Here is a 14,177-nt window from a genome sequence, read left to right as displayed (position 1 = left end):
CCTAGAGAAATGGAAATAAAAACAAAAATAGACAAATGGGACCTAATGAAACTTAAAAGCTTTTGCACAGCAAAGGAAAACATAAACAAGATGCAAAGACAACCCTTAGAATGGGAGAAAATATTTGCAAATGAAGCAACTGTCAACAGATTTATCTCCAAAATATACAAGCAGCTCATGCAGCTCAATACCAAAAACCAAACAACCCAATCCGAAATGGACAGAAGAACTAAGGAGACATTTCTTCAAAGAAGATATACAGATTACCAACAAACACATGAAGGGATGCTCAACATCACTAATCATTAGAGAAATGCAAATCAAGACTACAATGAGGTATCATCTGACACCGGTCAGAATGGCCATCATAAAAAAATCTAGAAACAATAAATGCTGTAGAGGGTGTGGAGAAAAGGGAACCCTCTTGCACTGCTGGTGGGAATGTAAATTGATACAGCCACTAGGGAGAACAGTGTGGAGGTTCCTTAAAAAACTAAAAATAAAACTACCATACAACACAGAATTCCCACTACTGGGCATATACCCTGAGAAAACCATAATTCAAAAAGAGTCATGTGCCACAATGTTCATTGCAGGGGATGTAGAGAATGGACTTGAGGACATGGGGAAGGGGAAGGATAAGCTGGGACGAAGTGAGAGAGTGGCATGGAAATATATAAACTACCAAATGTAAAATAGCTAGTGTGAAGCAGCTTCATAGCACAGGGAGATCAGTTTGGTGCTTTGTGACCACCTAGAAGGTTGGGATAGGGAGGGTGGGAGGGAGACACAAGAGAGAAGAGATATGGGGATATATGTATAGCTGATTCACGTTGTTCTAAAGCAGAAAGTAACACACCAGTGTAAAGCAATTATTCTCCAAAAAAGATGTTAAAAAAATAATATCTGTAAGAATGGTGCAAATAAAGAATCAGTGGGAACACACAGTGACTTGGAGATGAGTGTAAAATAGAGTGGCCTTTCTCCATCCAATCAATCATCAAAATTTATTGAGCATCTGTTTTAATACAGGCGTGACTGGCATGAGTTCTGTATCTCAGAACTGGCCTCTATGGGGAGAGACAGACATGAATGAAGTAATCATGAAAATAAATATAAGATTACTGCTGAGATAGGTACAACCTTCCCAGACTGAACCAGGAAGAAATAGAAAATATAAACAGACAAATCACAATCACTGAAATTTAAACCGTGATTAAAAATCTTCCAACAAACAAAAGCCCAGGACCAGATGGCTTCATAGGCGAATTCTAGCAACATTTAGAGAGAGCTAAGACCTATCCTTCTCAAACTCTTCCAAAATATAGCAGAGGGAGGAACACTCCCAAACTCATTCTACGAGGCCACCATCACCCTAATAACAAAACCAGACAAAGACATCACAAAGAAAGAAAACTACAGGCCAATATCACAGATGAACATAGATGCAAAAATCCTCAACAAAATACTAGCAAACAGAATCCAACCACATTAAAAGGATCATACACCACGATGAAGTGGGATTTAACCCAGTAATGCAAGGATTCTTCAATATACACAAATCAATCAATGTGATACACCATATTAACAATTTGAAGAATAAAAACCATGTGATCATCTCAATAGATGCAGAAAAAGATTTTGACAAAATTTAGCACCCATTTATGATAAAAACCTTCCAGAAAGTAGGCATAGAGGGAACTTACCTCAACATAATAAAGGCCATATATTACAAACCCACAACCAACATGGTTCTCAATGGTGAAAAACTGAAAACATTTCTTCTAAGATCAGGAACAAGACAAGGTTGCCCACTCTCACCACTATTATTCGACGTAGTTATGGAAGTTTTAGCCACAGCAATCAGAGAAGAAAAGGAAATTAAAGGAATCCAAATCAGAAAAGAAGAAGTAAAGCTGTTACTCTTTGCAGATGACATGATACTATACATAGAAAATCCTCAAGACTCTACCAGAAAAGTACTAGAGCTAATCAATGAATTTGGTAATGTAGCAGGATACAAAATTAATGCACAGAAATCTCTTGCATTCATATACACCAATGCTGAAAAATCTAAAAGAGAAATTAAGGAAACACCCCCATTTACCATTGCAATGAAAAGAATAAAATACCTAGGAATAAACCTACCTAAGGAGACAAAAGACCTGTATGCAGAAAACTATAAGACACTGATGAAAGAAATTAAAGATGATACAAACAGATAGCGAGATATACCATGTTCTTGGATTGGAAGAATCAACATTGTGAAAATGACTATACTACCCAAAGCAACCTGCAGATTCAATGCAATCCCTATCAAAGTACCAATGGCATTTTTCACGGAACTAGAGCAAAAAGTTTCACAATTTGTATGGAAACACCAAAGACCCCAAATAGCCAAAGCATCCTTGAGAAAGAAAAATGGAGCTGGAGGAATCAAGCTCCCTATCTTCAGACTCTACTATAAAACTACAGTAAACAAGACAGTATGGTACTGGCACAAAAGCAGAAATATAGATCAGTGGAGCAGGATAGAAAGCCCAGAGATAAACCCATGCACATATGGTCACCTTATTATTGATAAAGGAGGTAAGAATATACAATGGAGAAAAGACAGCCTCTTCAATAAGTGGTGCTGGGAAAACTGGACAGCTACATGTAAAAGAATGAAATTAGAACACTCCCAAACACCATACACAAAAATAAACTCAAAATGGATTAAAGACCTAAATGTAAACCTGGACACTGTAAAACTCTTAGAGGAAAAGATAGGCAGAACACTCTATGACATATACCACAGCAAGTTCCTTTTTGACCTACCTCCTAGAGAAATGGAAATAATAACAAAAATAAACAAATGGGACCTAATGAAACTTAAAAGCTTTTGCACAACAAAGGAAACCATAAACAAGATGAAAAGACAACCCTCAGAATAGTAGAAAATATTTGCAAATGAAGCAACTGACAAAGGATTAATTTCCAAAATTTACAAGCAGCTCATGCAGCTCAATATCAAAAAAACAGACAACCCAGTGCAAAAATGGGCAGAAAACCTAAATAGACATTTCTCCTAATAAGATATACAGATTGCAAACAAACACATGAAAGAATGCTCAACATCACTAATCATTAGAGAAATGCAAATCAAAAGTGCATTGAGGTATCATCTCACACCAGTCAGAATGGCCATCATCAAAACATCTACAAACCATAAATGCTGGAGATGGTGTGGGGAAAATGGAACCCTCTTGCACTGTTGGTGGGAATGTAAATTGATACAGCCACTATGGAGAACATTATGGAGGATCCTTAAAAAATTAAAAATAGAACTACCATATGACCCAGCAATCCCACTACTGGGCATATACCCTGAGAAAACCATAATTCAAAAAGAATCATGTACCACAATGTTCATTGCAGCTCTATTTACAATATCCAGGACATGGAAGCAACCTAAATGTCCATCAACAGATGATGGATAAAGAACATGTGGCACATATAGAACAGAATTTACTCAGCCTTAGAAAGAAGTGAAATTGAGTTATTTGTAGTGTGGTCGATGGACCTAGAGTCTGTCATACAGAGTGAAGTAAGTCAGAAAGAGGAAAAAGATGTAAAAAAAAAAAAAGAAGAACTGTGGCAAGAGATGCTACTGGCATCTAGTATGTAGAGACCAGAGATGTTTTCATCCTGTGATACACAGTATAGCCCTTCACAGCAAGGAACCATGAGGTCTAAAATGTCAGTAATGTCAAGGTTTAGAAACACCACTTTCTTTCCTCTTGTTCTCTGTAACTGATGACAGTTGAGCCTTCACCCTTTGACCCTCCCTGCTCAACCATATCTGCTTTAGTCGAGGTATAACCGATAGTGCTCCATGTTGCCACAAATGACATCATTTCATTATTTTTAATGGCCGAGTAATGTTCCATTGTATATATGAACCACTTCTTCTTATCCATTCATCTGTCAATGGACATTAGGTTGCTTCCATGTCTCGGCTATTGTAAACAGTGCTGCAGTGAACACTTTCTCCGGATATATGCCCAGGAGTGGGATTGCAGGATCATACGGTAACTCTATTTTTAGTTTTTTTATGGACCCTCCATGCTGTCCTCCATAGTGGCTGTAGCAATTTACTTTCCCACCAACAGTGTAGGTGGGTTCGCTTTTCTCCATAGCCTCTTCAGCGTTTATTGTTTGTAGATTTTTTGATGATGGCCATTCTGACTGGTGTGAGGAGATATCTTATTGTAGTTTTGATTTGCATTTTTCTAAAAATTAGTGATGTTGAGCATCTTTTCATGTGCCTCTTTGCCATCTGTATGTCATGGATGGACCTGGAGATTATCATACTAAGTGAAGTAAGTCAGAGAAAGACAAATATCATTTATTGCTTATATGAAGAATCAAAAAAATGATACAAATGAACTAGAGTCTGTCATACAGAGTGAAGTAAGTCAGAAAGAGGAAAACAAATACCATATGGTAACACATATATATGGAATCTAAAAAAAAAGAGTTATGAAGAACCTAGGGGCAGGACAGAAATAGAGATGCAGATGTCGAGCAAGGACTTTAGGACAGGGGGTGGGGGATGGTAAACTGAGATGAAGTGAGTTTACATGGACTTATATATACTGCCAAATGTAAAATAGGTAGCTAGTGGGAAGCAGCCACATAGCACAGGGAGATCAGCTCGGTGCTTTGTGACCACCTAGAGGGGTGGGATAGGGAGGGTGGGAGGGAGACACAAGAGGGAGGAGATATGGGGATATATGTATATGTATAGCTGATTCACTTTGTTATAAAGCAGAAACTAACACACCATTGCAAAGCAATTATACTCCAATAAAGATTTTTTTTAAAAAAATCCCTATAATGGGGAATTCCCTGGTGGCACAGTGGTTAAGAATCTGCCTGCCAATGAGGATCATACGGTAACTCTATTTTTAGTTTTTTTATGGACCCTCCATGCTGTCCTCCATAGTGGCTGTAGCAATTTACATTCCCACCAACAGTGTAGGTGGGTTCGCTTTTCTCCATAGCCTCTTCAGCGTTTATTGTTTGTAGATTTTTTGATGATGGCCATTCTGACTGGTGTGAGGAGATATCTTATTGTAGTTTTGATTTGCATTTTTCTAAAAATTAGTGATGTTGAGCATCTTTTCATGTGCCTCTTTGCCATCTGTATGTCATGGATGGACCTGGAGATTATCATACTAAGTGAAGTAAGTCAGAGAAAGACAAATATCATTTATTGCTTATATGAAGAATCAAAAAAATGATACAAATGAACTTATTTACAAAACAGAAACAGACTCACAGACTTAGAGAAGAAACTTACGTTTACTGGCGTGGAGGGTGGGAAGTGGGGGAGGGACTGATTGGGAAGTTGGGATTGACATGTACACCCTACAATATTTAAAATAGGTAACCAACAAGGATCTACTGTATAGCACAGGGAACTCTGCTCAATATTCTGTAATAACCTAAATGGACAAAGAATTTGAAAAAGAATACATACATGTATATATATAAATGACTCACTTTGCTGTACACCTGAAACTAACACAACACTGCTAATCATCTATGCTACAATATAAAATAAAAATTAGAAGAAAAAAACCCAGGGGCTTCCCTGGTGGCGCAGTGGTTAAGAATCCACGTGCCAAGGCAGGGTACAGGGGTTTGAGCCCCAGGAAGACCCCACATGCCACAGAGCAACTAAGCCCGTGTGCCACAACTACTGAGCCTGCACTCTAGAGCCCATGAGCCACAACTACTGAGCCCTCATGCCACAACTAGTGAAGCCCGTGTACCTAGAGCCCGTGCTCCGCAACAAGAGAAGCCACCGCAATGGGAAGCCCGCGCACCATAACGAAGAGTAGCCCCCGCTCACTGCAACTAGAGAAAGCCCGCGCGCAGCAACGAAGACACAACACAGCCGACAATAATAAATAAAAAATAAAAAAAATAAATTAGATCAAAATATTTTTTTTAAAAAACAAAAAACAGAAGAACCCATGGTGCTAAGTCCAGTGGTCAGTTCTCTGCCCTCATTGTGCTCCGTGTCTCAGCAGCATTTGACAGAGACAATAATGGGCTTGTTCTTTAAACCTTTGCTCACTCAACTTCCAGCACATACCACTTCTCTGGTTTTCACTGGCTGCTCTTGGCTGGATCTTCTGAATGTTCTTGAACTCTAAATGTTGAGGACTCAAGACTCTATCCTCATATTTCTCTCCCTCGTTACTCACTCCTCAGGTGACCTTATCCAGTCTCATGGCGTCAAGTGCCATCCGTCCTCTGATCTCAGTTTACTTCTCTAGCCTGGACCAATCTCTTAAGCTCCAAATATGTTTCCACTTGCTTATTTCATAGGCACCTGAAAGTTGGCATGTCCCCAAACAACTTTTTTCTTCTTCTTTTGTTTTCTAATCTTTTATTATGGAAAAATTCAAACATATATACAAGTGGAGAGACTAATATGATGATACCTCCTCCTGTGTACACATTACCTAGCTCAAACAATGAAAAACGCTTGGCCAATTTGGTTTTGTTTTATTTATGGTCCCACTCACTTTTTCCCACTCCCCCCCAATTATTTTGAAGCAAATCCCAGATATCATATATTTCATGCATAAATATTTCAGCTTGCATCTCTAAAAGATTCTTTAGAAATATAACCACAATACCATCATCACACCTAAGAATCAGCAATGATCCTTTAATATCATCAAACATCCAGTCAGCCAAAACTGATTCACCTGCCCTTCCTCCTGCCTTACCCATTTCAGGAAGTGGAGACTCCATCCCGCCAGTTACTTAAAACAGATGCTTGTTTCATCTTGAATAAGTCTCTTTCTCTCACGCCTTACATTTAATCCATCAACACTTAAGGGTGAGTCTATCTTCAGAATATATCCAGCATGTCATTCTGTCTCACCACCACCACTGCTGCGCTCTGGGCAAGCCAACATGATTTAGCACCTGGATTAGTGTCAGAGCTACCTAACTGTTCCCCCTGCTTCTGCCCTTCTAGTTAGCTTTCTTCGAAGGAACCAGAGCCATCTTTTAAACACTGAGGCAGATCATGTCACTTCTTTACTCAAAACCCAGCCATGGCTCCCAATGGCATTCAGAGTTAACCCCACTGTTATGTGGCCCACAAGATTTTACATAATCTGCCCCTCCCCATCCCCTTATTCTGCTTCATTGTTGGTCAAACACGGCACACATTCATACCCTTGTTTATGGTTTTCACATACTCTTTCCTCTGCCTGGGATGCTCTACTTCCACACATCTGCTTGGTTTGCTTCCTGAATTCACGCTGGTCTTTACCCAAATGCTACCTTTACAAAATGGTTTTGCCTGACCCCCTTATATAAAATAGCTAACCCCTCACCCTTACATTCTTTATTTCTTAATTCTTTTTCTGGAATAGCATTGATCTCACCCTGGCAGATTTTATGTCTCTTTCTCACTAGCAGGTAAGTTCCTTGATGGCAGGGTCTTTGTTCTGTTCACCATGGAATTCCCAACACCTAGAGACATGCCTGGCACACAGTAGGTGCTAAATAAATACTTCTTGAATGAATACTTGCTTGGTAGTATGTCTTTGGTCTGACAATGATCATCTGCTTCCCAGCAGTCAATTTGGTGGCCCTTCCCTTGGTTTCAATTGGATCATACCTCTGGTTATTTAAACCGATAGATAAATAAAAATGCACACGAAGAAAGTTTCATTACACAATATATCAAGGAGGGAGGAAGAATTTGTAAAAATCACTTGCATGTTGCTTTGCATTGAGTTATAGAAATAAAATACGGCCACTTGGGAGTAGCTTAAGATAACAGCCTTTGCGATAGTTATTTTTTCTTGCACCTGTTTTGAGTTTGTTTTCTCAAAATTATAGTATCTTCTTTTTCCCCCAAGGAATGTCAGAGAAGACTTAATCACATGACACTAAACAAGACCTTATCTAATTTCTGACACTAGGGGGAACCCGGATTTCCTGGCTACCCTGGTGCACAAGTAAGAAGATATCTTCTTGGGCCTGACGTCTGGTATGCAGCATGTGTCATTTATTTGTACTTATTTTTCTTTACACTCATGGTTCTACTTTTGATTCTATTAAGGGAGAAGATGGTGACCTGGGCCACCAAGGAGAGAAGGGGGCAAAGGAAATCAGAGGGAAGAGGCTAAGAACCAAAGGAATTTCCCCAGATCTATAGAGGCCCACATCATGACAGTCTACTCACAGGACTACACTTCCACTGGGTTAATGGACTTCTTAGCAGGAAGCCCATGTCCTCGTCAGAATATTCTACACCTTCCTGGTCACTCCCCACTTAGTCCCATTATCATTTATCTTCTGAATGCAAATGCAGCTCACCAAACCATAACAACAGAAAATTCAAGTTGGAGTTTCAGTTATGCAGTATCAACCTTTTAAAGAACAAATTTGGAGACACCTCTGTCTTTGGTAAATCTAGACATCATTTGAAAAAGTATTGGTTTAGCTGCAGGGCAAATATTACTGCTTCTTTAAGATTCTTCCAAGCCTTTACTTTCTCTTAGCTATTCAAGGACTAAACTCTCAAGAATGTGGCTGCCATCTTGGTGGACTTGGAGTCATGTTTTTCTCTGTGCATTATAGAGTCTACCAATAAAACCCATTCCTTCAGGTTTGGAAGATTCAGTCTTTTTTTTTTTTTCGGTACGCAGGCCTCTCACTGTTGTGGCCTCTGGCGTTGCGGAGCACAGGCTCTGGACGCGCAGGCTCAGCGGCCATGGCTCACGGGCCTAGCCGCTCTGCAGCATGTGGGATCTTCCCGGACCGGGGCATGAACTCGTGTCCCCTGAATCGGCAGGGGGACTCTCAACCACAGCGCCACTAGGGAAGCCCGGAAGATTCAGTCTTGAAGAGCCACAATCACTACCAGCTCTTTTTGGAAAGAGTAACCCTGTGGATACCTAACAACTTGGTAGTGTTTAGCTGATATACATTAGAGAGCAAGGCCTTCTGGGAAAAGAACGTGGACTAGTGTTCAGCGTAGAAGAGAGGAACGTAAAGAGAATGTATATTGTCTGGGCTCCCAATAACTGGTATTTTCATAAACCGGCAAGGACATAAAGAAAAATTTGAACTATGCCTAACTTGGCTTGCTACTGGCTAATATTACCCTGCTCAGCTAAACTTCTCTCTCTTGTTTTAAAATAAAAAAAGATAAAGAGTCAATTATATGCAGATAATGCTGTGTTAGTTCAAATCCCTGTCAGATAAGCATGGTCAGCATAGACCTTTTCTGAGACACTGAAGACCAGAAGGTAATAGGAACTTTTCCTTTCTCCTGATGCCTGGCCTTCAATACACATTTCCTGCATTCATTTAATTATATGACCTGGAGCCTCAGCTCAATATCGAGACATACTGTAAGGCTCTGTTTGGAAGTGTTTGTGTGAATTTACACATGTTGGCTGGGGTTAGGTATGTATGGGGGGGATTTAGATGGTTCCCACAAAGACCCCCCACCACCCAGTCTCCGTGTCTCACTCTACTGATGACAGTTCATGAACTAACTGTCCATAGCAGACTCATTAGACTCAGATATAATGACAACTTGGAATCTCAAGGTGGGTCTATTGGTTTTAATCAAGTCGTGTTCAAGGGGTAAGCTTCTCCCTTTGGTTTGGTCATTTTTAGGGTAATGCTGGACTTCCTGGATTCGTTGGAACTCCAGGTGACCCAGGACCAGTGGTAACATGGATTTCTCCTTTCTTTTTTGTTCAACCTTTGTGAAAATTGAATAAGGATTTGATGAGACATCTCTAAGAAGAAATAAACATTTAAAATGCACAAGAGGAGCTATATAGGGAATGGGCCAAATTTACTTTAGAGGACATTAGCTTCAAGTTCTTACACAGTATAGTATTTATCAAATATAGATATTTTGACTTGAACATGGGGAAGATGTGGAGTGGCTGGAGATTCATGGATCTGTCTAAGTACATAAAACAATACATAAAGCTCACTGGAGAGTGTGTTTATCAGTGTAAACAAGATGAGCGGCAACATTTATGCAAAAACCAGAAAGAAATCCTAACAAAATATGAAATTTATATAATCTTATCCTCACTGACAATGTTGCAAGCCCACAGATATTTGTAAAATTCCCTGGAAAGTAATTTGGTATGAAAGGAAAGACTAGAGGTGGTTGTCGTTTTGCCCCATGCCTGTCCTAAGAGACCAGGCCATCATCTGTGAAGGAAAGTGCAGTGAGTCGGCTGTGGGTTGAACCAGGTGGTTTCACTGCAGTTTAGGGTTTGCTGGAGAGGTGCACAAAAATCTTAAAAGAAGAAGGACCACCATGCCCATTTTACAGATAAAGAAACAAAGGCTGAGGAGATTATAGTGAGCTGCAGGAAGTCACAAATGACTACCTTGTAGAGTCCAAATAAGCACAAAGATCTCCAGACTCCCAGAGTGGCTGGAGTCAGGTGGATCTGTTGTGAAGGGCTCCAGGGAAGACTTGTGTAATACTAGGGAATAGATAAGGTGGTGGTGGGTGGCCTGAGGAGAAGAGGTAGGGGAGGACAGGGGTCCACTTTAAAACTGCCTATAAGTGGTCCTGGGATCTTGAATGGCCTTTTCTTGAATTTGATCCTAAACTGTGGCTTGGGGCTTCCCTGGTGGTGCAGTGGTTGAGAATCCGCCTGCCAATTCAGGGTACATGGATTCGAGCCCTGGTCCAGGAAAATCCCACATGCTGCGGAGCAACTAAGCCCGTGTGCCACAACTACTGAGCCTGCACTCTAGAGCTCACGAGCCACAACTACTGAAGCCTGTGCACCTAGAGTCTGTGCTCCGCAACAAGAGAAGCCACCACAATGAGAAGCCCCGGCACCACAGCGAAGCGTAGCCCCCTCTCATTGCAACTAGAGAAAACCTGTGTGCAGCAATGAAGAACCAATGCAGCCAAAAATAAAAAAATAAATAAGATAAATAAATTTTTTTAAAAAAGTTCACACACAACTGTAAAAAAATAAAAAGAATCTGCCTGCCAACGCAGGGGATGCTGGTTTGAGCCCTGGTCCGGGAAGATCCCACATGCCACAGAGCAGCTAAGCCCATGTGCCACAACTACTGAGCTTGTGCTCTAGAGCCTGCGAGCCACAACTACTGAAGCCCATGTGCCTAGAATCTGTGCTCCGCAAGAAGAGAAGCCACCGCAATGAGAAGCCTGCGCACAGCAATGAACAGTATCTCCTGCTCGCTGCAACTAGAGAAAGCCTGTGTGCAGCAACGAAGACCCAACGTAGCCAAAAATAAAATAAAATAATAAATTAATTTAAAAAACCGAAAAAACCCAAAAAACAAAAAAAAATCTGTGGCTTAGTCTCAAAATAACCTGGTCTCCTAAGAGTCTTTCTGTAGCATCTCCCTAGGACCCCTGGACTCTGAGGTCTGGGATACATCTCCTAGACACTCTGACCTCCTTCCTTAAGGAGTCAGACAGAACTTCAGGCCCAGGAGCAAGGCAGAAGGAGCTCTCTGTAGCGTGGTGAACTTTCTCAAGCTCTCTTGCCAACTCTTCAGAATAATGTGTTGGACTTCCAGAATCTTGCATTTGAAACCCATTTCTGTTCTTTCAAGGGCATCAAGGGCCCCAAAGGTGTGGTAGATATGATGGTAGGTGAAGATTTTTAAAAAATATTTTCAAGAATATCTTTTATTTCTTCAGACATACAAAACATAGTTAATTTATATTCTCTATCTGATTATTCCAATATCTGAAATGGTTACAGAATCTGTTGTTTCCGCTGGTGTGAAGATTTTAATTGTAAATTTAAAAACACAAAACTTTCCACTTTCACAAAATAAAAATCTGTAAAGATTCTTTAGTTTCTCCTCTTGTAAGTTCTCTTAGTACTTTAAGTTTATAGACTTTACTCTGGTAGGTTGTAACCAAATCAAATAAAAGAGTAGAATAATATTTTAAATATTTAAACAATATTTTAAATATTTTAAAGAGTAGAATAATATTTTAAATCTGGATGTTTTTGAGAAATACTAGTTGGCATGAAAGGAAAGACTTTGAGGTTACTACCCCAGTGCAAAAAAAAAAAAAAGCCTTTTTGTAAAGTTCAAAAATTACCTGTAAAGTATTCATAAGCCAACACATAGTATAGTACAGGCCACTTTGTCTTATGGCACACCTGAAAATGATCTCAGTCTTATGATGATTTTTCATCACCCAAGTACAAAAATACTATTGAGGGGAGGGTAGGTAAGGACGTGGGGCAACTGAGGAGCAGGAAGTGATGGGGTCGAGGGGAGAACGGAACAGAGAGGAAGGGATCAAAGGAACGAAACAGAGTTCTAGGGGAGGTGTTGGGGGTAGAATGTCTTGCCTGTCATTCTAAAGAAATGTTACGGAAATCGCTAAGGTAGAGATCCAAGAATTGAAGGCATTTTTCTGCCTTCTGTGCTGATATTCCTGGAATTAAACTTCTTCAAAATCAGATTTGATTCCATTCCTTTGTGAGGCAGATTTTTTTTTTAAAAAGAAGCTTTCCCCTTATCTATCTATCTCTAATTATATGGGCAGTGTATTGTATATAAAATAGTTTTAAAATATCCACTGGATCCAGAAATATAACTTCTGGAAAGTTCCATCTGTTGTAACAACTTTTGGGTTTTCTGTTGTGGATTAAAAGGCTTCAGATAGGCAGGGATAACATCCATACGACATTCTTAAGTCATGATGGTGAGGAGGAATATGCTTCAAATTAAATACTCTTTCCTTTCTTTCTCCATCTTTCTAACAGCCTTGTTAAATCATCAATTTTGCTCGCGAAAATTCCCGTAAGTTGTTGGGAAAAGCTAGAAAGGAGCCAGGGGTGTGAAGTGGGAATGGATCATGCATTGAGAACATAAGTCACCTGGGGTTTGGAGGTGCCATGGTCCATCATGGGAGGCTCTTATAATTTAACATATTCGGCTCAGTCCCCACTTGGGTAAGTAATCTTCCCTAACGTGGTCTCAGAAGTGAAGTGGATGATATGGAGAGCAGTATGGAGGTTCCTCAAAAAACTAAAAACAGAGCTACCATATGATCCTGCAATCCCTCTCCTGGGCATACATCTGGAGAAAACCGTAATTTAAAAAGATACATGCACCACAATGTTCATTGCAGCACCATTTACAATAGCCAAGACATGGAAGCAAACTAAATGTCCATCGACAGATGAATGGACAAAGATGTGGTACATATATACAATGGGATACTAGTCAGCCATTAAAAAAATGAAATAATGCCATTTGCAGCAACATGGATGGGCCTAGAGATTATCATACTAAGTGAAGTAAGTCAGATAGAGAAAGACAAATCTCATATGATATCACTTACATGTGGAATCTAAAAAAGTTACAGATGAACTTATTTACAAAATAGAAAAAGACCCACAGACATAGAAGACAAACTGATGGTTACCAAAGGGGAAAGGGAGGAGGAACAAATTAGGAGTTTGGGATTAACATATACACACTACTATACATAAAATAGATAACCAACAAGGACCTACTGTATAGCACAGGGAACTATACTCAATATTTTGTAATAACCGATAAAGGAAAAAAATCTGTAAAAGAATATATAATACATGTATGTGTATAACTAATCACTTTGCTGTACACATGAAACTAACATGATATTATAAATCAACCATACTTCAATAAAATACAATTAAATTAAAAGAAATGAAGTGGATGAAAGGCATGCCATCTCACTAGTGAAGAAAAATTCCTCTACAATTGTCACCTCACCCAATGAAATGATAATTGCACACCTGCACATCTTGGTGCTTCTTATCACAAAACAGGCAAAGAGAAGCTCTGTTCTTTTATTTCATCCATTTAAACAAGAGGGATCAACAGTGAGCCTTCAGTAAGAAATGGGTCTTTTAAAATTAACATTTGTGTTTTGAAAATGGAACTGTGAATCATCAAATCTTAAGTAGTGCTTTGTCACATTCCCAGATTGGAATTCTTTGTCTTCAATGTACTCCAGGATATTTGCATCCTATAGTATACACATTTCTCCACTTACTGGCAATAGGCAGTGAGCATTGACTTGGCAAATTGCTTAGTTTGGGTTTTCTCTACAATCA

General features: G+C 39.6%; 1 protein-coding gene across 1 annotated transcript in view; it reads left to right on the top strand.

Annotated features, from left to right (window-relative positions):
* Positions 1-14,177, top strand: part of LOC102979304 (collagen alpha-4(VI) chain-like) — a 94,339-nt gene that overhangs the window by 50,550 nt on the left and 29,612 nt on the right. Inside the window, 6 exon segments of the mRNA XM_024115177.2 lie at positions 8,004-8,039; positions 8,144-8,205; positions 9,711-9,765; positions 10,531-10,539; positions 11,662-11,697; positions 12,837-12,873. Coding sequence (XP_023970945.2) covers positions 8,004-8,039; positions 8,144-8,205; positions 9,711-9,765; positions 10,531-10,539; positions 11,662-11,697; positions 12,837-12,873 — 235 coding nt within the window.

Source organism: Physeter macrocephalus, chromosome 1, assembly GCF_002837175.3.
Source record: "Physeter macrocephalus isolate SW-GA chromosome 1, ASM283717v5, whole genome shotgun sequence".
In the NCBI taxonomy this organism is placed as follows: Eukaryota; Metazoa; Chordata; class Mammalia; order Artiodactyla; family Physeteridae; genus Physeter; species Physeter macrocephalus.
This window is presented reverse-complemented; position numbering and strand designations above follow the sequence as displayed.